General features: G+C 34.5%; 3 protein-coding genes across 3 annotated transcripts; 1 reads left to right on the top strand and 2 right to left on the bottom strand.

Annotated features, from left to right (window-relative positions):
- Positions 1-638: 638 nt before the first annotated feature.
- Positions 639-4,755, top strand: LOC132751723 (cysteine proteinase 1-like; the record flags this gene model as incomplete). The annotated part of the gene is given in 5 exon segments (XM_060741939.1): positions 639-666; positions 989-1,166; positions 2,294-2,506; positions 3,574-3,706; positions 4,009-4,755. Coding segments are annotated over 5 exon segments (734 nt in total), but the record flags the coding sequence as incomplete, so codon positions are not given.
- Positions 4,756-7,148: 2,393 nt separating this feature from the next.
- LOC132751557 (probable serine/threonine-protein kinase DDB_G0280133) lies at positions 7,149-12,565 on the bottom strand. Its single transcript, XM_060741735.1, has 4 exons — positions 12,386-12,565; positions 10,288-10,426; positions 9,241-9,449; positions 7,149-7,462 (listed from the first exon to the last, which is right to left on the bottom strand). Exons 1-4 carry the CDS (start codon positions 12,498-12,500, stop codon positions 7,179-7,181), a joined length of 747 nt encoding a protein of 248 aa, XP_060597718.1. The 5' UTR covers positions 12,501-12,565; the 3' UTR covers positions 7,149-7,178.
- A 6,749-nt stretch (positions 12,566-19,314) lies between these two features.
- LOC132751711 (uncharacterized) lies at positions 19,315-23,133 on the bottom strand. Its single transcript, XM_060741927.1, has 3 exons — positions 22,954-23,133; positions 21,618-21,814; positions 19,315-19,833 (listed from the first exon to the last, which is right to left on the bottom strand). The coding sequence occupies exons 2-3, from the start codon at positions 21,808-21,810 to the stop codon at positions 19,556-19,558; spliced, it is 471 nt and encodes a 156-aa protein (XP_060597910.1). The 5' UTR covers positions 21,811-21,814; positions 22,954-23,133; the 3' UTR covers positions 19,315-19,555.
- Between the last annotated feature and the right edge of the window lie 1,605 nt (positions 23,134-24,738).

Raw genomic sequence — 24,738 nt, 5'->3', positions numbered from 1 at the left:
ATATACATGCACAGTGCGGTAACTGGAGTGCAGGTATCAGTTACCCGCACTCCAGATAATGCCCGTTAATTTGTTCATTTTTGCTGGGGTTTACTTATTGTGAGGGCAGAGAAAGGGAAAGGGGCAGAAATATAATATTCAAATGCTCGTTCATTGGTTCATTTTTTTTCTGGGGTTTCATATTATGACAACAGGGAACGTGCTGTCATGTTTGACTATGATACAAAAGAGAAAGAACACCAAAACACTCGGCAATCTGATTTATACCCGGGGGCTACGCCCCCTCGTAAAAATCAGATAGCCTCCTGTTTCGGTGCTCTTTCTATTACTTAACGTGGGTCATAGCGTCAATGGACAAACGCGATTTTTCCAATTCTCGAATACAATTATTATCAAAACATAAGCAGATCTACAATACTACCAATTATATAAAAACCAAAATATAGTTGCTTTATAACTTTGAATTTTTTTTTTCGTTCTCGTTTAAAGAAGCACCAAGTTATAAAGTTAAAGTGAATGTACTTTTGGCTTATATATATTTTTTGTAAATTGTTTTGTTTTACATTGAAATAAGAGAAAGTAGTTGAAATAAGATAATGTATTTCACTGTATTTCAATGTCTTTATTTCATTATACAGGTGATGTTGGAACATGTTGGGCGTTCAGGTAAAAAAATTAATTAAACAAATCTTTTGGTCATACAATGCACAAAATATTCAAATTTTGTCTGTTATGTCTGTTGTATAAGAGGACAACCACTGACTGTATACTTGTATTGCTGCAAGGAATATGTAAATACGGTAGTTCAATAAAGAGTACTTGGCGCTGAGTATAAGGTAGGAAATATCACGTAAACGTAAACACTGATGTAACTTTAATTTATTAAAAGCTATCAAAGACGGCGTTAAAACAAAGTATTTTCTTGCTCCAAATCATTTTTCCTGTGCTCAGAAACTTGAGACAAAGATACATATATATGTAATTGCAGTACGGTAGAGAATATTGAAGGACAGTGGATTCAGGCTGGTCAGCCGATGACGAATTTGTCCGTGGAGCAGGTTGTAGAGTGTGACAGTATAGCAGACACACCACGTAATAACACACATGCTGACTGTGGGATATTTGGGGGTTGGCCATATCTTGCATATCAGTACGTTATGAAAGCGGTAAGTTGAGCTGTTAGTCTTGCAATACTTCTGAGTATATCACACAATTTTGTGCGTTATCTCGTGTCGTAAAATCACACTAATCGATATTTATATCTCCACTTACTTGTTTGTTTGTTTGATTGGGTTTTATGTAACACCGACACAGTATAGGTCATATGGCGACGTTCCAGCTTTACTGGTGGGTGAAGACCTCGCATAATTTTAGGCACGAATGTGTACCTGATAGAACCACCGACGTTCCGTAAGCTAGCTGGATAGCTTCATCGCATGAAAGAATCCAAAGTCCCTGTCGGAATTCAAACTCATAGCGGTGAGGGGGGAGTGGTTTGAAGTCAACGAACTTAACCACTCGGTCAAGGACGCCCAACGTCTCCACTTAAAAAAATGTGAGCATAGTGTGATGGTGTTGGTCCTTACGTATTCGTCCGTCACTTATTTGACTGATCAATAGCTTGAGAAGGAATTAATCTTGGTTTATGTTACATGGTACGGACATTGCCAATGTTCAGTAGACGACCCCTGTTGACCTCAGTGTCAAAGATTAAGTTCGCCGTGCCCACTAAAATCGTGTCCGATCAATAATTAGGGAACGTTGTTTACCTATAGTACTTAAGTTTAGTATGTTGGTCATGACTAGTATATGACCCCTCTTAACTGTGAGGTGAGAAGTTAAGGTCATTGTGTAAATTCTTTATAAAGTCCTTGACCTATCAATCACGGAATTAAGCTATTTTTCACGTAGTAGGGAAATTGAACCATGACCAGTAGTGGACGCGTACAAAACTTAGCCTAATCAATAGTTTCATAAGTAATCGGCTTGTGAAACTTACTTGTTATGGTACAATCATTTTAGATATTTTATATTGATATATCATTCGATTTTTTTAAAAATAAAATTTTGTTTAAGTATGTAAACATGCCACTGTGACAGTTGAGGCATTATTTGTATGGGGTTTTGTTCTTTAGCTTGAATTTCTCAATATTTTTTACAACAAAATGAAGACATTAAAGTGTGTGCTGCACTTTACAAAGTCTGTATTATCCTATCTTTGTAATAATACACTGTTGCAGGGCAGCTAGAGTGATTATTTGTTGAATCATAAATATGATGTATGAAACTTCAGGGTGGGCTTCAAACCTGGGAAGACTACTGGTATTGTTGTGGTTTGGGAGGAGCACCGGGCACGTGTGATATATGTCCTGCTGCAGGATACAACTGGACCCGGTGTGGCCCACCTGTACCGTACTGTAACATGACGCAAAGCTGCGCTGTTAAAATAAACCCAAAGAAATTTGTACCCGGATTGAAAGTTGTCGATTGGAAAGCCGTAGATCCGGTATAAACATTTTATAATATAAATATAGGTTTAGGTAATGTTTTGGTGTCAAATTTAGATAGAGTCGGACATTATGTCTGGCATAATTTTGTGGACTTGCATTTTATCATTTAAGTCGTATTATTTTGATCACTTTAACGAGAGAAAATGTTCCAATTAAGAGTTTCTAGTAGAGAGAAAAGTAATTATTGAAACCACACTGTGTAAACATTACAGTACAGTGTCAACGTATGATGAATTCAAATATTTGAATAATTAGCAAACGTAGCTAATTAAAACGATATGGCAAGGTCGTGTATGTTATATGCAAATGCGCATTTTCACATGAAATATATTCCTACGCTGTTGTATTTTCACTTATGTAATATTAACAGTTACATTACAAAAGAAATTGTTGTATATGTTAAACATGTTTGAACATCTATTGTTTATGACGTTTACAACGGGACGTTATTCATGCCCTCGACTTTAAAAAAAAACTTCATTAGTACAGAACATGTGATAAATAGATTAATAAATCCCGTAGATTAAAATTATCCAACTAGTTTAATAAGTTCAATACGGTGACAACATTGATTATATTCCTCCACATGTCCACTCAGGTTAAAAATATGGAACGCCGTCGTCAACATAAATGTAAATGCATCCGAGCACTCGTCTAATTAATTTTCATGTCCACCATGACATCCCAGACTTACAATGTTGTCTATTGTTCCTATGAATAAAACAAAATTAAAATGTTAATTCCTTCTCTACTCTGTCATTAATTTCAGACACCAAAGATTAACATATTCCACCCTTTGTTGTAAAAATCCGCCAGTTTTAAACACTTAATGTATCCAAAACATCACATTCCACGAAAGACTCAAAAGTCACGTACTACTCCAACATACAAACTACTGTTAGAGTGTAAAATACCTTTATCTACATACATATCTGTTTTCATTTACGATGTTACATCGTTATTGGCAGCATTTTAAATATTTTGCTGAATGCAGAAAACTTGAGAAGAAAACAAAAATAATAATAACTTTTGGTGAAATTCCTTTTGAAACATTTAATTTCAGAACGAAACTACTATTGCAGAGCAGTTGATGAATATAGGACCATTGTCAGTGGCCCTTGACGCCACTCTGCTCCAGTTTTATCATAAAGGAGTGTTCGATCCAATTTTCTGCAGCAAAACAAACCTCGACCATGGTAAATAAATGATGTTTTTAGAGTATTGACCATCTTAAAACGGTAATCGTGAGCGCGCTAATTGGACATGATTATTTTAATTTTGTTATAAAAACCCTCAAACCTTAACAGAAATAAATATTTATTTTCCAGATTTATATTTACTTTAATGGATTCATTGGAAATGTTTATTTTCAAGTGTGCATTGAAATGAATATATATATCATTTTAAGTCTATGCAACAAAAAAAATCAACATTGATATGTATGAGGTTAAGATGAAATTATTGCATTTTTGTAGGCTTAAATATTTTTTTTTTCTAGCGGTTCTAATTGTTGGCTTTGGTAAAGAGAAGGATCTGTTTAGCACGAAACCCTACTGGAAGGTGAAAAACTCCTGGGGAGAGAAATGGGGAGAAGATGGCTACTTTAGAATCCTGAGAGGATCCGGTACCTGCGGCGTGAACACCCAGGTCACTACTGCAGTTCTACAAAAACCACAATAATTGAAACACACACCTTAGATATACGTAGACTGATTTACAGAAATAACTGAAGAAGTAGAACGTGCTGTGTTATTGTTGAAAGAACATTTATGCTAGTCCATTTTTATAAAAAATATACCTGAAAATTTACGTGAAAACCAATCAGTTTTATATGTTTTGTTGTTGTTGTTTTTTTAATTTATATTTTTGTGAAGTAAAAGGTTTGTATAAATATGACCTAGGTAAATATCAAAAAATCGCATGTAAAAATCTTTAAATCTGTCACCATTAACAGTGCATAGTGCGAACTGCATAGATCAAACTGTTGCAAATTCAAAAAGAAAAAAAAGAAGAATATCTTAATCTGATATTCTTTTCCTATGTTACATAGTTTTACTTTTTACTCAGACTAGATGAATTTAGGGTGAATGTGGATATAAATGCCTTAATTCTTAATATATGGTAAAAGAATATAGCTTTGATTTGATGCTATTTAATGTTTTATTTAATTTACATGATCTGTATTAAAGTTGGTCTGTGATAATTGAGAAATAATTTTCATAGTAAAATCTGCAAAAAATACAAATTGTTTGTTCACTTGTTTAACAGTATATTGACATTGTGCCCACTGGAACGGGACGGAATTGAACGGGACGGAACGGTTTGTACCCGCATTTTGTTATCTTACCCGCAATTTTAAGTACAGTAAATTTATAGCCGACGATATTATTTATATCGTTTTGTAAAATCATAATTTCAGGGTATGGGCGCCTCAGGGCAGAAATTTCTCAATATAAACTGTATGTGGCCAATGAAAATTCGATTTTTTTTTTTTGTATTAGGCAGTTTATTAATGAATTGAAGCCACAGGTGCTAGTTGCATTGATTTGACCTAAAATGTGTTTGACCTTGTTATTTATACAATAAAATATCAATATATTAAAAAAAAAAAAAAAAAAATTTTTTTTTTTCACTGTTATATTATTATAGACAAGGTATGCAACATTCAGGTACGAAAATTATGGGTACGCCGGTTATCTGTGTTAAAATTTTTCACCGGGCGGTAATATCGTCGGATTTTTGAATGGAATCAATGCACAATATATTTTTCTATTACAATTTACTATTTACAGATCCCCAATTAACCACTAGTTAATGTTTTAAAGCCCGAAAGTAAGAAATCACCCAGGTCCGAAAGATGAGACCGTCATGACATGTACATTGTAAGCTGGTATTTACGCTTGAAAAACATCAACAAAGAGATCAAACGGGTCGAACTCGCATGCAAACAACTGGATTTTACATACTTTTAAATGGTTTTATCCTCCACGAGTGGCACTAAGTTCTATGTGCCCGTATTTTAAGAAAAATTCTACATGTATAAGGTAATTCCTAAATCGGAAGTGTTCTCCGCAACACGTGCTTAGTTCCCCGTTCCGCTCTTTGTCAATGTATGTGAAACGGAAGCCGGAGAATACTTCCGGTGGGAATTACCTTCTAAAAATATCGTCTACATGTAGGATATTTCTTTAAATACAGGCTCATAGGACTAAGTTTGACTCGTGGAGGATAAAACCATTTAAAAGTATGTAAAATCCAGTTGTTTGCATGTGAGTTCGACCCGTTTGATCTCTTTGTTGATGTATTTCAAGCGTAAATACCAGCTTACAATGTACATGTCATGACGGTCTCATCTTTCGGACCTGGGTGATTTCTTACTTTCGGGCTTTAAAACATTAACTAGCGGTTAATTGGGGATCTGTAAATAGTAAATTGTAATAGAAAAATATATTGTGCATTGATTCGAAGCAAAAATCCGACGATATTACCGCCCGGTGAAAAATTTTAAACACAGATAACCGGCGTACCCATAATTTTCGTACCTGAATGTTGCATACCTTGTCTATAATAATATAACAGTGAAATTTTTTTTTTTTTTTTTTTTTTTTTTAATATATTGATATTTTATTGTATAAATAACAAGGTCAAACACATTTTAGGTCAAATCAATGCAACTAGCACCTGTGATTGAAGCAACATAAAATTTACGTGTTATATATTAGCATAATTTTAATTAGGTCTATTACAAACAAATTTAAACAAGACCAGTCGTTGGAAAGAAACAAATGCACACAAAGCTGCGGCAGGACCTAATATATAAATCATGATCTTTATCTGTCTACAAAGGCATGGTTACTATAAAAACAGCATTGCGCAAGGATATAAAATCATTAACAAATACAAAGTCTTACGAATATTCTCTCTCAGCGGGCCCAATTATTTCAACACAGTCATCAATGTACTATTTTGATATACAAGTATAACCTTCATCTTTCTAGCTACCGTTCTGTCGTTTGTGCCACAAAAGTATGACTAGTTATTTCAAAGTCTATTCGTGAATCACAAGTGATGTATAAATGTATTTTTGAATGAAACTATAACCCTTTAAAGTATTAGTGTGACATTTATGTTTAAACAACAAACTTGTTCTCACTCGTCACAAATTGTTTTAAAAATTCATTTATTTAATCCAAATTATTATAATATATATATATATCATTGAATGAAAGGATATGCACTGGACATGACTATCAATTCATTATCATATCATGAGTTTGACATTCAAGTGTAAACTTGACTTTTGGGGTGCTGAACTAAGTTGTTTTCACTAATTGTTAACAAGCAGCGTATTTATGCGTATATTTTTACGAAATTCATGAATAACAAGCTATACACAAAAGGAGATCATGACATCTGGCGTACAAGTGTGACCTTGACCTTTGACCTAGATCTTGTGCTCACACATCGTCTGCATGTGCCATACTTTATATAAGTTAAAATAAAATTGTTGAAACGAAACTGTAACGTTACAAACGCTATACAGGCATTCCCGTTGCACCCGATTGAGGTTATCCATGCAGTAAAAGCTGTATAAAAGTAGAATTTATAACTGGAAGAAAATAAAGATGACAACACCTGTATTTTGTTGTTATGCAACATTAGTAATGTCTACTTTATAATAAAATATCCATTTAAAACAATTAAAAGGCTTAAACTTATAGCAGATTTGTCTGATGATGAATGTCTAGTCGGGTAACAAAAATTACTGGAACAGTAACATTGATAACCTTTAAAGCGTTTGACCCCAACGACCCCGTCACCTAGAAACTGCAACTTCCGGTGTATAATTGCAGTAATATCCTTGTAGCCATTGTTAGTGTCGCGTTCATAACAACCGTCAGTAATCGCAGTCAACTTGTTTAAACAACTTCTCCAGTGCATGTTTAACTTTACTGAAAAAGAAATGAAATCCATTTAGGACATTTTAACTTCCTGAATAATTATTCATCAATTCAACTTCACGAATTCATGATTTAAACCTAATGAATTCGTGATATCAACATACAGCGTTTCATTTGAATTTAGTCATGAATTCACGATTTCAGCTTCACGATTTCAACTTCACAATTTCACGCTTTCTACTTAAAATTCATGAATTCACGTTTTGAACTTCACGTTTCCAACTTCGGGAAATCACGAATTCATCTACGTAAAGACAGAATTTCAACTTGCTGAATTTATGATTTTGACTCCACGAATTGTCGTGCACGTGAAATTGTAAAGTAGAACTCGTGACTCCATGAAGTGAATCGTGAACTCGTAAAGTTGAAATCATGCACTTGTGAAATTAAAATAGACTAAGTGAACTCATAAAGTTGAACTCATGAATTCGTGAAGTTGTAATCGTAACTTCATGAAGGTAAATTATCATTCGTAAAAAGTGTAAACAAACATGTGTTCTGTTTTAATGATAGTTCCTCATTTTTACAATATATACCTCCTTTGCCAAAAGTGGCAGCCATTTTTTGTGTCGCCTTGAAAAAGGCGACATATAGGGGTTACCTTTGTCGGCGGTGTCGTTGTCGGCGTCGTCGTCGGCGTCGTTGTCGGCGTCCCCTTAAGCTTGTCCGGAGCATAAGTTAGACATTATAAGTCGGATTGACTTCAAACTTGGTATGCATGCTTCTTATAATGACCCGAAGTGCAATGTTCAAGAACCGGTACTCTGCACTTCTTAATTTTTGAGTTATTGCTCTTTGTTAATTTTCATACTAATGTATAAAAGCTATGGACTTTAAACTTCATAGGATGATAGATCTCATAAAGAAGAAGTGCAATGCAGAAGAACCGGTACTCTGCATTTCTTATTATTTGAGTTATTGCTCTTTGTTAATTTTCATACATTATTTTTCTCCTAAAGTATAAATGCTATGGACAAGAAACTTCATAGGATGATAGATCTCATTAAAAAGAAGTGCAGTGCTCAAGAACTGGTACTCTGCATTTCTTATGTTTTGAGTTATTGTCCTTTGTTAATTTTCATATTTCATTTTTGTCCTGGCCATTTCTCCTAAACTATATTGTTCACAAGGCGTCACATCCGACTCGCGGAGTTCTAGGTTTTCGTAATTATTCTACAATGATTTATTGGCAAAATATGAAACAAAAAATAATATAAATTGTTGATTTGTGTGAATTAAAAACTTCTTTTGTAAGTATGAAGGAAAATATTAGCTCAGCATCAGTATGTAAAAGATTGATTATCAGTTTTCATAAAGGTGATTTTAATCTTATCTGTATATGATATATTGGAAATGATCCTCAAAATGGCAGCCAGGGGAGCTAGGTAATACTTGCATCTTTATAGAGTTCCGCGTTCTTAAGAGATATGTAGATTTTAAAAAGGTGTTTTAAGATGCATAGAATATATATATGCTTTTTTATGGAAGCGTTCTTTTAAATTCTCAGATAAGAGTTCGACTAGGTATTGATATATCTATTTTTAAGGTGTCGAACTAACAGTACTGTAAGACTTTAAAAAAGCTGCATATTTTCGGGTTCCATCTAACAGTACTTTTAGATTTTTAAAAAGCAGTGCTTAAGGGTTTTTTTTTTGGGGGGGGGGGGGAGTGGGTTGTTTGTTGTTTTTTAATATGTGCTATGATGCTTATTCTGTCATTTTTAGCCGAGTATATGTAGTTAACATTTTATAAAAGAATATATGACTTACTGGTTTCTTGAAATGGTTGAAGATAAACGTCAACGTCGCCAAATACGTACGTACATTGCACGTGGCAAATCGATACTGTTACATCATAACGTTGTTTATAGTTTTGCCAGGTGAGACGCTGCTGCTGTTGTTGTTGTTGACGTTGTTGTTGTTGTTGTTGCTGCTGCTGCTCTTTCTGAAGCCGTAGAAAATATTGTTCATATTCGTACCTGCAGATATGTTTTGAATAATTACAATGAAAATGATTGATGTAAAAAATTCACATCAGCATGTATAAAATTTAAAGGTTAACATAAAACAATGCGCTCGGAATATCATTTGTTATAAAAATTTTGACTGGTTATATGGCCCTATATTAACGCTTGTTTATATTTATAATCCGAGCCGCTACGCGATGTGTGTGTGTTTTTTTAAGTTTGTTTATGCTCGGCGCCGGAATAAAACATATGTCCGAGAATATAGCATCCTTGCCGGTCCACTAATGTAGTCTCATCGGGGATGTCTTTTTCATGCTGAATCTTCGGTAGCCTGTTCTTCGTTCAGTGGTGGTAAAGGAGACGAAAATACTGTCAAGGCATCAGCTTCCTGACCAACGAAAACAAAAACGGCCTTCGTTATCGCCAACCCTCCAGAGTTAGTCACGACAGGTCAACCAATCATCTCTGGTACTTAAGGTGACTTGACCTTTGCCTGTCGTGTACCTTCTCCGCGACGTTCACGCCTCTGGAGAGATTTGGAGAAGTCCGCTAGGCGAGTGTGTGTGTTTTTTTTTTTTTTTGCGTTTTTTACCCCCCTGGGCGGTCACCGCTTAAGCGAGGGTTATTTTTTGGGGGCAAACCCCACCCCCTTTTATAACGTTTATTAGCCAAATTTAAGAAAGCCTACCGGTTAACCCCCCAAACCCTTTTTTTCCCAGTAATTATAAAAATAAAATCAAATTAAAAAATTCCCAAAATTTTGGAATATACTCAATGTCATTTTAAAAGGAATGCATGATACATTTGTTTTACAGTACAATATGAAAAATAATGTTGTTATTTTTCGTACCTGTCACGTGGGTTTTCTAGTGCGCATGCGGGGTTATATTTATCTTGCAGCAGAAAGTAGATATAGTGTGCACTGGTGTGAGTCAGTGTTTCGTTCCAGTCAATATGGTCACACTCTATACATGATAGTTCTGCATGAACTGAAAAATAATCAATGTGTTGTAGGTCCCGATTTCTTTTAAATAAATTACAAATAACCTGGTTCTATACTACAACAAGGTTTCCAGGCCCGTCGTGCCTTTTTTTAAAAAAGGATGTTTCCACTTTTCCCTTTTCTCTAACCTGACAAGGATTTGCAGCTGGCCTGGCTCTATACTGACAAGGGTGTGCAGGGTGGCCTGGCTCTATACTGACAAGGGTGTGCAGGTGGTCTGGCTCTATACTGACTAGGGTGTGCAGGGTGGCCTGGCTCTATACTGACAAGGGTGTGCAGGGTGGCCTGGCTCTATACTGACAAGGGTGTGCAGGTGGTCTGGCCCTATAACTGACTAGGGTGTGCAGGTTGGCCTGGCTATATACTGACAAGGATGTGCAGCTGGCCTGGCTCTATATACTGAAAAGAATGTGCATTGTGGTCTGACTATATTGACGAGGATGTGCAGCTGGCCTGGCTCTATACTGACAAGGATGTACAGCTGGCCTGGCTCTATACTGACAAGGATGTTCAGGCTTGTCGTGCTTTATACTAATAAGGATGTGCAGCTTGCCTTGCTCTATACTGACAAGGGTGTGCAGGGTGGCCTGGCTCTATACTGACAAGGATGTGCAGCTGGCCTGGCTCTATACTGACAAAGATGTACAGCTGGCCTGGCTCTATACTGACAAGGGTGTGCAGGGTGGCCTTGCTCTTTACTGACAATGGTGTGCAGGGTGGTCTGGCTCTATACTGACAAGGATGTGCAACTGACATTGCTCTTTACTGACAATTGTGTGCAGGGTGGCATGACTCTATACTGACAAGGGTGTGCAGCTGGCCTGGCTCTTTACTGACAATGGTGTGCAGGGTGGCATGGCTCTATACTGACAAGGATGTGCAGCTGGCATGGCTCTTTACTGACAATGGTGTGCAGGGTGACCTGGCTCTATACTGACAAGGGTGTGCAGCTGGCCTGGCTCTTTACTGACATTTGTGTGCAGGGTGGCCTGGCTCTATACTGAAAAGGATGTGCAGCTGGCATGGCTCTATACTGACAGAGATGTACAGGTGGCCTGGCTCTATACTGACAAAGATGTACAGGTGGCCTGGCTCTATACTAACAAGGGTGTGCCGGCTGGTCTGGCTCTATACTAATAAGGATGTGCAGCTGACATGGCTCTATACTGACAAAGATGTACAGGTTGCCTGGCTCTATACTGACAAAGGTGTGCAGGTGGCCTTGCTCTATACTTACAAGGTTGTGCAGCTGGCCTGGCTCTTTACTGACAATAGTGTGCAGGGTTGCCTGACTCTATACTGACAAGGATGTTCAGGCTGGTCTGGCTCTATACTAATAAGGATGTGCAGCTGGCCTGGCTCTTTACTGACAATGGTGTGCATGGTGGCCTGGCTCTATACTGACAAGGATGTTCAGGCTGGTCTGGCTCAGCTGGTCTGGCTCAATACTGACAAGGGTATGCAGGCTGGCCTGGCTCTATACTGACAAGGATGTGCACGGTGACCTGACTCTTTACTGACAAGGATGTTTAGGCTTGCCTGGCTCTATTCTGACAAAGGCTAATTAATTTTGGTTCCAGCAGTTCATAAGAAACTTTTATGAGGATTTTAAAAAATTATATACTTATTACTAGACTTTTTTTAAAATGGTTTCAGTTTAACCTATTGCAATTAAATTTAAAGCTGTATCAAAAAATGCGGAATATGCCTCTCTAGAAAGTCTGGGTAGTAGAATATGTGGATTCACCAATTTTAATCTTGAAAAATTATATACATGTAGAATAAAAAAATAACAAATGAAAAAGGATAAACATTCCAGCTGCTGTATGGTATAAATAGTGACAACTTTACCATTATAGAAAATTGTAAACATTTTAAGAAATCTGCATTCATAAAAGCATTGAAAAAGAAACTATACGGCAATAATATAAAAATATGTTTTTACCTTGAATAATTTCTAGAATCCCGAGAATAGCAGACGACAAGATAAACATAATCATGATATATGTCTGTAAATGTATAGAATAGTGACTCAAAACATCATGATATAAATAATGCATGTACTTGCATAATATAATAAATATCTTACATAGGTTGGTCGATATTATATATACAAGAATAGAAACATCTGCTTTATATTTCCATTTAAATAAACTGCAGTTAACTCATACAACATTCAGAACACCTCGCCGCTTTCCAATAATCATCTCGGCATCGAATTTATAAAAAAAAAAAAAGCTCTTCCGACATAAATAACCATTTAAAAGGGCATTTTGTGATTTATGAATAACCGTTATCTTTGCTCAACAGACAATTAGTATTCAGTTATCATTGTAAAGTAGAACAATAGAAGGAATGTATGTTGTAAAAATCATTGGTAGGGTGACACTAAATCATTTTTATTTAGTGACAAAACGTTCCTGCATATACATGTTGTACTATTTTCTTCAATTATAATTCATCTGTTCTTATAGGGTCAAATTTTCATAGTTAATTCACTTTCCTTAGATTAAATTGGTACATTTCTTTCTTACATTGATGAACTATATGAAACACATGACTGTAGAAGTGTATGTGTATAAATGCGTACTTAGATATTAATGTCAATGCTACCCCCTTGTAGCTGAGAGGTTGCCTGGCCTCAAATGGTTGGTGCATCATAGAACAGAACAGAACAGAACATTTCTTTTATTTCATAGACACAGATTACAAAACATACATTTTGTAATAACATGTGAACAAATAAACAATTAGTTTACAACATAATATATATGTTACAGCATTTTTAACTATAACTATACTGGATGGTGAGATATGGGGATGGTGATCATATCTTTATTCTATCATTATTAAAGAAATTTCAGAGCATAGGAACAAACATCAAATTTCATTAAGTATTTACAAATAATTATGTTATCAAATGTTCAGTGATTCAGTATGCAATTGTTTAATTTCATGTTTGAAGCGAGAGAAAAAGAAATTTACAGTATTCATTCTTTGTTTATAATTATATATGTACATGCATAATCATGTGACATTTACTTGTTCTTAACAAAAAAGTCAAGTTACACACAGAAAAAAGAAAATAGAATCCAAACTCATACATAATAAATAGTAAACAACATAAATTACAAGTACCATGTTGCCACCCCTATTATTTGAACATAATTAAAACCACCGTTCATCCCTGCGTGATTATTGTAAGAGGTTACTTAATGGGTTCGAATGACTGAAGTCTATGCATTTCTTAGCCCAAGCAGGTTAGGTGATATTGACCCGTTTGTAACACCCGGGGTTAGCCAAAGCCATCTTTCATGTTTCGGTGCCTGACCTAAATTGTGTTGGTGAGTCGTAAAACCATACATAACATAACCAATGCCAAAGTTATGTTCTCCTTCATAGTGTAATATTTTTTAGTTGAACAGGAATTTAGTAAAATGCGTACCTAATGTTGTCTGGATAATAAACAGCACAATAATAAGTATATGATTATTTCTCTACGTATACAACAGTTTTAGGACAACTACCAATAGAACAATGTCTCTAAGGATTTAGTACGAGAGTCATCATGGACTAGTGACGTTAGGACGGAATATTAGGACGAACGTTATAAAAAGAGAGTTCAAGAATGAATGACATAAAAGGGTTTGAGGACAATTCACTTTAGAACAGAGTTAGAGAACGATAACATTAAAACAGAATTTCAGCAGGAGTGATATTAGAGTTTAAGAATAAAGGGACATAACAAGAGCTGTCGGTAGGACAGCAACGCTCGACTATTCTTAGTGCTTGATAGTAAAAAAAATGCTTGATACAGTTACCTCCTCCTGTTTACAGGTTGGGGTCATGATGTTGAACAAGTGTGCACAGTTTCAAAGCCATATGTCAATGGACTTTGAAAATATTTGAACTATTACAAAAACTTTAACGTAAATTCTATGTCGAAAAAGGGGCATAATTCTGTCAAAATGCTTGATAGAGTTACCTCCTCCTGTTTACAGGTTGGGGTCATGATGTTGAACAAGTGTGCAAAGTTTCAAAGCCATATGTCAATGGACTTTGAAAATATTTGAACTATTACAAAAACTTTAACGTAAATTCTAAGTCGAAAAAGGGGCATAATTCTGTCAAAATGCTTGATAGAGTTAGCTCCTCCTGTCTACAGGTTGGGGTCATGATGGTGAACAAGTGTGCAAAGTTTCAAAGCCGTATGTCAATGGACTTTGAAAATATTTGAACTATTACAAAAACTTTAACAAAAGTGGTTACGCCGACGCCGACGCTCGGGTGACTGCAATAGCTCTACTTATTCTTATCGAATAGACGAGCTAAAAACAGAATTTTAGAATAAGTGCTATAAGAACAGCGTTTAAGAACGAATTACATTAGGACAAAGTTTAAGGACGAGTGCAATGAGAAGGAGTGGCATGTGGAATAATGTGAACCCAATCGTCAAAGGTAACGAATACATCATCAAGGATTTGGGACTCGTGATTGCGAAAATAAGCTAACGGAAAAGGTAGTGGGGGATGACTACGGGTGATGAAAATGCTCTCATAAACTTTATGTTATAAGTTGCTATAATAAAAATGGATGTACGTGTACATAATTTGGAATATTTAACTCTAACATTCTAGTCTGCAACTTTAATTACGGTCACTCATGTTGAAACTTCCAGTTCCGATTTCACACCCGCTACCAATGCCAAATACTCCACGGCACTACATGATAGTAATAACAAGAACATATGTAACTTTAGAGCATGTTTTAATGTATGGACGAAATATATAATTTACATATCATATTGTATACAATAACTAATCATAATTATCAATCTCATTATCACTATGTTATATTACATTAATGACTCGTCATATCAAATTATCAGTATAACCTTTTTGGATTTTTTTACTGCAAAAATTTAAACATAAGTACATTGTACATGTATGTACGTTACTGTTGATTACCATTTTCAATGTATTACATCGCTTACTGTTTTATTTTTAATTTCAAGATATTATTTTACGGTCAATAAAAGATGTTTTGACTGTATTCAATTTTATTACATAAAAATATCTATCTTATGAACCACTTAATTTGATTTTTTCCCCTTGAAAAGGTGCATGAAATAACAAATGTAGCTTCAACTAATTAGTTGTATCAAACCGTCATGTATAAATCTAAAATACACTCGAAACAAACAGTGCTGTTTCACAAATTACAAAATATATACCAATAAAAAACAAAACATATATTGCTGTTTATAGATTAAACATTCAAATTGATGAGAAACTTTTATAATAAAAAATAACAAAAAAAAGATACAAAAATGATACAATAAAAATACAACAAATTGACGTGGAAATAACATAATTAGATATGTATAGCAATGTAAAAATTTGCATGAAATAAAAATTTGTCACTTTTTTTTCAGACACTTTACAAATGTCATCATATAAATCATGCAAATTTAGAATAAAGATAGAACTATTTACAAAAAGCACATTGCATATTGTGTACGGCGACATTACACATAAATCTTAATTTTGTAATCAAATGTTCAAGGTCATGTACATAGAATCATTTTTCGTAAGAAGGTAAGGTTTATGTTTATTAGAATATTAGCTGATGCTTCACAACATGTTGTTGTTGTTGTTTTGTTGTTTATTTTTTAATTTATAAGTCAATGGTGTCAGTGGTGTCAGAATATACATTGACGAATAGTTTGCACAAATGACATCTATCCTGCATCCAATAGTACGGGTTATACACGGTGGGAGAATGAGAAAATAATTTATCATATTGTTTATTTATTTAAATGATCCTAAAACAGAAAACATTCAGTAATGATGTAAAATGTTCCTTAATTTCTCAGAACTAGCTGTACCCTTCAATTAAACCTTCAATTAACTTCTTTAATACAAACTTTATAATGACTCATACCTTAAAAAATGAAATAAGATCTAAAAAGGAAATCAAAACAAACTAAATATACTAAAGTCCTGTCCGATTTATTTGCATGTGTTTGTTCTGAAGTCAGGCATCATGACAAAATTTACATAAATGTAAGTTTTAAGAAAATCTTTTTAGTAGAGCAAGATCTTTTATCGGAAAAAAAATGAGTTTGTAACCGCGAAGTCATTCCCGGAAGTAGTTATTTTTTGTCTAGCGGGAAATAAGTAATCAAATGAAGGCAAAAAATTGAAAACGTTGATATTCTTACCGTTGTAAATAACGTTTCGGTTACTTATATTGTTTAAAGGATTCACTCCACCTCAGATAACCGTTCTACCGGACGATATAGACGAAAAGTTGGCGCCAAGCAAAACACCCTACCAATTATCCGTTATGGCCGTTAATAGCATACTGAATTCCGGCAATCTTTCAAATACATGTACATACAAGTTCACTCAAATATACTTTGAACTCGAATATCAACAAATATTAGCAGATAATTAGTACAACAGGTTTTTAGTAAAACAAATATGCAATACAGGATATTTAAGATAAAAACAATAAAAAGATTCTTAATAAAAAAAAATTCAAATTCATGATATGCGTGTAATTGGGCCCTTTATAAAGGCATAAAATAAAGATAATTAAAGGCGTATAAAGCATAAAAATGAAAATAGACTAGCTAAAAGAATGCACAATATATAACAAAAATATATAAACCTAGATATGCCAAAACAATTCAGTTATATTAAAATGATATAATAATTGAGCCGCGCCATGACAATACCAACATAGTGCGTTTGCGACAAGCATGGATCCTGATTTGCGCAGGCTGGTCTGGATCCATGCTGGTCGCAAAACGCCACAATGTTGGTTTTGGCGCGCGGCTCAATTACGTTCAGTTGGTGTTCAAGTACATCATTTAACTTACATTCAAGTGTCACCAAGTTTAACTTTTTTTCAATCTTTTTTAAAAAAAGCATTTATAAAGCTTATTATTTTTAGATTCTGCTGAACAATGGCTGATGGAGCATTTCAGAATATTTTGTGACAAAGATGCTCAAAGCAGACGACGCTCAAAAACAGAAAGACGCTAAGAGCAGACGACGCTCAAAGCAGACGACGCTTAAAGCAGACGACGCTCAAACTAAACGGCGCTTAAAGCAGGACCGACGCTTAAAGCACCAGCGGACGCTTTAAAGCAGACGACGTTCAAAGCAGATGACGCTTTAATCCAGGCGACGCTCAGAGCAAACGACGCTCAAAGCAGACGACGCTAAGAGCTGACGATGCTCAGAGCAGACAACGCTCAACGCAGCCCTACAATAGTACTTTGGCTTTTTTTCTCACTATGATATAAAAAAGTGCTCTTCATTTATAAAAATATGTTAACTGATTTAAAAAAATCAATGAGATCAGAGACATTAAAAACTTAAATATTGGCCAAGATTGTTAAAATTATATCATATCTTTTTTTCAACTTAAAATGTTTAAAAATGGGGATCATTAAAACATAAAAAAAAACATATCAATATCATATGTTACTTAGAAGCAGTTTTTCTGTTAGACATAAAATTCATTTTAGTACAATCAAACGTATAAAAAGTACACATTTTCTAATATACTGTATTGATAAGACAAAAGTAAGACAAAAGTAAGACAAAAAATTCATTTTTGCTACATCAGTACTTGTATACAAATATCAAATGTGATAATAAGTACACATTTTCTAAAATGATAAAAACAAAATTCTACATCTTAAAACATGACAAAGAGTTCACATATTCATATACACATTCAAATTGTCATGTACTATTTGTGTGTGTTTTTTGCTTTGGTTTTTTTTTTTTTATGGATCTTTATGTGGATTTAAAATTCCAAATTTACATACTTGTTAAAACAGATTAAAACAAAATGCTCATTCCTCATTATTTTGTGTAATTTTAAGCTTTCAATGCTTGGCAATCAGCGTATTCAAAAAAACAATTTTGAGTGTATTCATTCTTCATTCATATAAATCAGACTATAAATAACTAACACTTGTGTACTCAGTTAATTCACATGGCACAATGATAAATGCTGATAATGCACTATGTACTAAGTACAAACACAATAACACTCTGTACAAAAACATTACATACTTATTGTACAAATACGGTAAAATACGTTTTGTACATTACACGATAAGATATATTTTGTACATATAATCTATTGTACATATACAATAAGATACATAGTGTACATATAATATATTGTACATATACGATAAGATACCTATTGTGCATATATGATAAAATACTTTTGTTCTGATAAACATGATAATAATAACAACTGTATAATATCGTTTTAATACAGTCAAAGTATAATAGATTGTAAAGCTGAAGTAAAAACACATTAAAATGTCTTTAAAAAAATGAAATATAACGTTAAATATGCTACAATTGCACCTGCGACAATTTACTTATTCTACGGGAAAAGGAAAAGCCGGGAATTTACGAGGGATTCATTTTCATGGGGGCAATGAATGCAGCAAATTTTGCAAACGGGAAATTTTTAGGGGAAACTTATTTGTTCGAAAAGGAATACCGAAAAAACAACTTGCAACCAATGGACTTTTTTTTACAAAAGGAAAAACCGGGAATTGGGTCTGCCACAATTTACTAAATTTTTCAAAAAGAATACCAAATTTCACCTGCAAAAAAAAAAAAAAACCTAATAGCATTTTTAAAAAAAACAAAAATTCAAAAATGTTTTACATAAATTTTATTGTTCTGGAAGGGTATATAACCTTGCATTATGAAAGTAAATACATGTACTCGGTTGTTTTTTTTTTTTGTTTTTTTGGTAAGGGCAATTACAATATTATTTCATATGTCGAGTATCATAGTGGCGTGTATTCCGTCACAAATAGTAAAAAAACATCGAAATAATACGACGTGTTTTATATAATTATACAATTAAGAAATAAATTCACATATTCCGATTATAAAACGGAATTTTACGATGATAGGCGATCATGTCTACTTTTACTTACATTTTAAAACAACAAACATACATACATACACACATACAATCTAGTCTACCTTTAAAGGCAATAAGCCTATTCATATTTAGTCATTAAAGATTGGGAAATTGGAACGTAGATCAGTCAAAGTGGAATTCATTTAAATAAAATAAAGGTAAGAACTGCCAAAACGAGACTGGAAGCTGAGGCAACCAAACTGGGACTGGAGCTGATATTTGGATAACACAAATCACTGTTACAGTAACACTGATCGCCAATAAATCGTTGAACAGAAGCGCTTCCCAAAAACTGTAGCCTGTCCTGAAAGAAGTGTTTAACCTCAAAGTACCCGTAATTCGTGTCTCTGCGGTAACATCCATTGTCGACAACGTCACGTGGATTGATACAATTCCTAACATGCATTTCAAGGGTCACTGAAAAAATATACACAAATGAACAATAACACAAGTATTGAATTAATTGATTTATGCTAGAAGATCTTTTAAATATCGACGTACTTGACCTAAAACATTTCAGCCTAGCCCTAAAGAAAATAGTTTTCATCACTAGACCAGGTTCATGCGAGTAAAAAAAAATCGCGAAAATGAAAAGCATGCTTCTTTCTTCAAAGGGAAATAACACAAATCAAAAAGATTTTCGTATGAACTCGTGAGTTAAGTAGATTGTTTCTCCTAATATTTAGCTTTTAAAGTAAAAAAAAAATATTATTATAAAGAGAATTATAACAGAACAGAAACTAAAACCTGGGTTATAAAATGAAATATTCTTTGTGTAGATAACAGTCCTAGAATAAAAGTAAAACTCTTATCATATTGGCGACAACATATTAAACATATGCGACCAATGCAGACAATAACTCGACCAGTGCAGACAATATTTTCACCAGTGCAGACATAAGTCGTATGCAGCCAGTGCATACATAAGTCGTATGCGACCAACATAAGTCGTATGCGACCAGTGCAGACATTAGTCGTATGCGACCAGTGCAAACATAAGTCAGTCGTATGCGACCAGTTCAGACAATAAGTCAACCATGACTGCACAGGCGTATGTATTTTGGAATCTTCCAAAAATATGATAATATTTCTGTCCAGATTGAAAGATGGACAAGTCCATTTCAAACTAGACCTAACACTGAAGGTGATTAATGCCCCCACCAGCAACTTTGACTTTTTGAAAAATAAGTAGTCTGAAGAAAAATTTGAACACAAACTATCAACTGTGTACAAAGAAATATTTCAATTAATTGTTATCCCAACTGGGGTCTCGAAATAAGCTTGCTTTTCACAAAGTTTGATTACAATATCTCATTCCTAACTCTATTTATTGTCCTGAAACCATTTTTCTATTTTTAGTAACACTGTAACGGTGACCTTGACCCTCAGGGGTCCAAATGCAATACCAACCCAGGTCTTCATATAAGCTTGCTATACACCAAGTTTGATTACAATATCTCATTCCTAACTCAAGTTTTTGTCCGAAAACCATTTTTCTATTTTTAGTATCGGTGACCTTGACCTTGACCCCAAGGAGTCCAAATGCAATACCAACCCAGGTCTTCATATAAGCTTGCTATACACCAAGTTTGATAACAATATCTCATTCCTAACTGTACTTATTGTTCGGAAACCATTTTTCTAATTTTAGTAACGGTGACCTTGACCCCAGGGGGTCCAAATGCAACACCAACCCAGGTCTTCATATAAGCTTGCTATACACCGAGTTTGATAACAATATCTTATTCCTAACTGTAGTTATTGTCTGTAAACCATTTTTCTATTTTTAGTAACAGTGACCTTGACCTTGACCCCAGGGGGTCCAAATGCAATACCAACCCAGGTCTTCATATAAGCTTGCTATACACCAAGTTTGATAACAATATCTCATTCCTAACTCTAGTTATTGTCCGGAAACCATTTTTCTATTTTTAGTAACGGTGACCTTGACCCCAGGGGGTCCAAATACAATACCAACCGGAGTTGCCACATAAGGTTGCTATATACCAAGTTTGATTACAATACCTCATTCCAAACTCTAGTTATCGTCCGGAAACCATGATGTGGACCGACCGACGGACCGACCGACCGACCGACCAACCGACCGACCGACAAGCTGACTCCTATATACCCCCCCCCCCCTAAACTTCGTTTGTCGGGGTATAATAATTATCGTGGTAAAGTTAAAACATAATACTCACTTGTTGCTTTATAACTTGGAAGATAGACTGTCGCTATCCCATACACATAATTACACCGATTTTTTTCATCAAAAACTGGGCAAATTGTCTCCCTTACATCGTATCTATTCTGGTAGAAATTATTGCCAGGTTGATTTGGAAGTGGTTGCTGATTTTGCTGGTTTTGCTGATTCTGATAATTTTGATTATACATATTCCTGAAAAGAAAGGTTATTATTTGCATTGTATGCTTTTTTTTCTAACTCACCGTGTATAATAATAATAATAATAATATTTAAACAAGAGCTGTCGGTAGGACAGCACGCTCGACTATTCTAAGTGCTTGATAGTAAAAGAGCCTTGATAATGTTAAATTTAGAGCTTTGATAGTGTTAAATTTTCTACGTTCACAAAAGGGCTTTTTTTTTAAATAAATTCATGTAATAGGTCTTAGAGAGAGTCTTATTATACAGTATTGGCTTGACTATTCGGAAGGTAATGTCACAAGGGGGTTTTATTGAGTATAATAATACTAATTACCTATGAATACATAAAATTGACAGAAAAGGTAAAAAGGCTTGTTATTAAGATGTTTTATGAAGTAAATCACTGCTTTATTATTATGAATGCATAAAATTGTCCCAAAAAAGGCACAAACCCTTCAGTAATTACAGCTTACAAGCAAAACTTTAGTTGAGAAAGGGGAGAAAATCAGCCTAAATGCAAGATAGAATTATGGATCTTTGTCAGTGACCTACAATTATGACCCTAAATGCATATGTGAAGTTTTAAATAAATATCTTTAATAGTTAAGTTTCAATTGAATATCTTAAGCAATAACTGAGATATTTGACTTTACAAAAAACTTTAACCAACGCAGACGCCGACGCGGACGCTGACGCCGACGCCGGGGCGACTACAATAGCTCTCATATTCTTCGAATAGTCGAGCTAAAAATCTTTATTTATAGAAGGTAACATACAAAGTTGACACAGTAAGAAGTATACTTATTTTCAGTACGGCCTTCTGATTTAACAATAACAAAGAAAATAATTGTAGATTTATAGAAAATTTAAAATCTTTTTGTGGAAACAAACAAGAATGATATTCCAGTTGCAAACAATAGCTTTGCTGGTTTTAGCCTAGATACTGATTTATCAAAATCATGATTGATGCATTTACATTGTATATTAATACCATAGAATTTTATATAATATTAAAAATACCGCCAAAAGGTCCTGGATAGAATTAAGCACCTTTAGGTAGAAAAATAAAAAGAAATCAAAGAAACGGTAGGGGTTGTTGTTGTTTGTTGTTGTTTTTTTTTTCAGATATTTTTAAAAATCCATTAACTTACTGATCACGTGGGTTTAACTGGGCACATGCCGGATTATATTTGCTCTGTAGAAGCTGATATATGTTCTGTACACCTTCAAAGTTGTATGTCCTGTTCCAGTTAATGTGCTCGCACTCTATACACCGCAACCTTATGATACCTGAAACATATAGTTAAAATAGTATCAAATTTATAACTTGGAATATAGTTGATGTAACTTCTCTATTTATAGGTTAATAGTTGGTTGCTGCTCACCATTATGTGATAATGGCCCGAAGGTGTGCATAATGACCGAAGAATGCAATAAAATACGACATTTGGACGTTGCCACTAATCTGGGTTGTCACCCTTTCTAAGAAACGGGCAGTAGTCAATGTAAACAAATATCTGTCATTCAGTTAAAGTTTAACTCTTTACATGTTCTTACAAAGCTTGATAACACAAATTAAAGATGAAAATGTTATTTTATTGTTGTTTATGTTGTTTTTTGTTGAGTTATTTGTGTCTGTGTTTTTAGGGGGGTTATTATTACATGTATTATTATCATTATTATTTCTGAGAATAATATGTCTTAAGTGCAAATTTGTCTCTTGAATTTGGGTGCTTTCAAGAACGCATCGGGTGTTCTCAAGTCAACAATCAACCAGATCTAGATATGCCCCCGGCCCCGGATCTAGATATTTCCAAATGGCTCTAGTTCTCCGTTGGTTTCAAGTTGTCTTTAAATGGGCTCTACTGAGGTTTTTTGACATGATGGGACTGAATATATTTTTTCCAGATAAATGTACCATTTGATGTAGATTTAGACCACTAATCCGTGTGCAAAAGTTCAGATCAATCGCGCTCTTCGTTTTTCCAGAATAATTATTCAAATTGTAAACAAGAACCGGTTGAACCGGGTGATGCTCCCCGAGAAGGTTCTGGACACAGGAAAGTATAAAAAAAATGAACAAAGGGCAAAAACTCCAAAATTAGGCAAAGCGGAGTTATGTTTTTTTGCACTGCACTTCTATTCAATGAGATCTATCTATCTATAAAGTTTCCTGATGATATCAGAATTATGTCCCAGGTAAAAGTCAAAGTGTAAAAATGAACAAAGGGCAATAACTCCAAAATTAGACCAGGCTTTGTTTAGGTTCTTTAAGCATTGCAATTCTATCCAATTATATCTAGCTACCTACAAAGTTTCATGTTGATATCTCTAATAGTTTTAAAGTATTGTCCAGGACAAAGTCAAAAAGTAAAAATAAACAAAGGGCAATTACTTCAAAATAAGGCAAGGCAGAGTTACGGTTCTTGTGCACTGCACTTCCACCCAATGAGACCTATCTATCTACAAAGTTTCATGTTGATATCTCTTATAATTTTAGAGTAATGTCCCAGACAAAGTCAAAGTGTCAAAATGAACAAAGGGCAATAACTCCAAAAGTAGGCAAGGCAGAGTTACCGTTCTTGTGCACTGCACACCTACTCACTGAGATCTATCTACCTACAAAGTTTCATGTTGATACCTCTTATACTTTTAGAGTTATGTCCCGGACAAATTTCAAAGTGTAAAATAAACAAAGGGGGATAATTAACAAATTAGGCAAGGCAGAGTTACGGTTCTTGTGCACTGCACACCTACTCAATGAGATCTATCTACCTACAAAGTTTTATGTTGATACCTCTTATACTTTTAGAGTTATGTCCCGGACAAATGTTCAAAGTGTAAAATAAACAAAGGGGGATAATTCAAAATTAGGCAAGGCAGAGTTATGGTTCTTGTGCACTGCACACCTACTCAATGAGATCTATCTACCTACA

This window comes from Ruditapes philippinarum, unplaced genomic scaffold (genome assembly GCF_026571515.1).
Source record: "Ruditapes philippinarum isolate M1 unplaced genomic scaffold, ASM2657151v2 ctg904_1_1_1_1, whole genome shotgun sequence".
Lineage (NCBI taxonomy): Eukaryota > Metazoa > Mollusca > Bivalvia > Venerida > Veneridae > Ruditapes > Ruditapes philippinarum.
The sequence above is the reverse complement of the archived record's forward strand: the minus strand, read 5'-3'. Positions and strand labels throughout refer to the sequence as shown.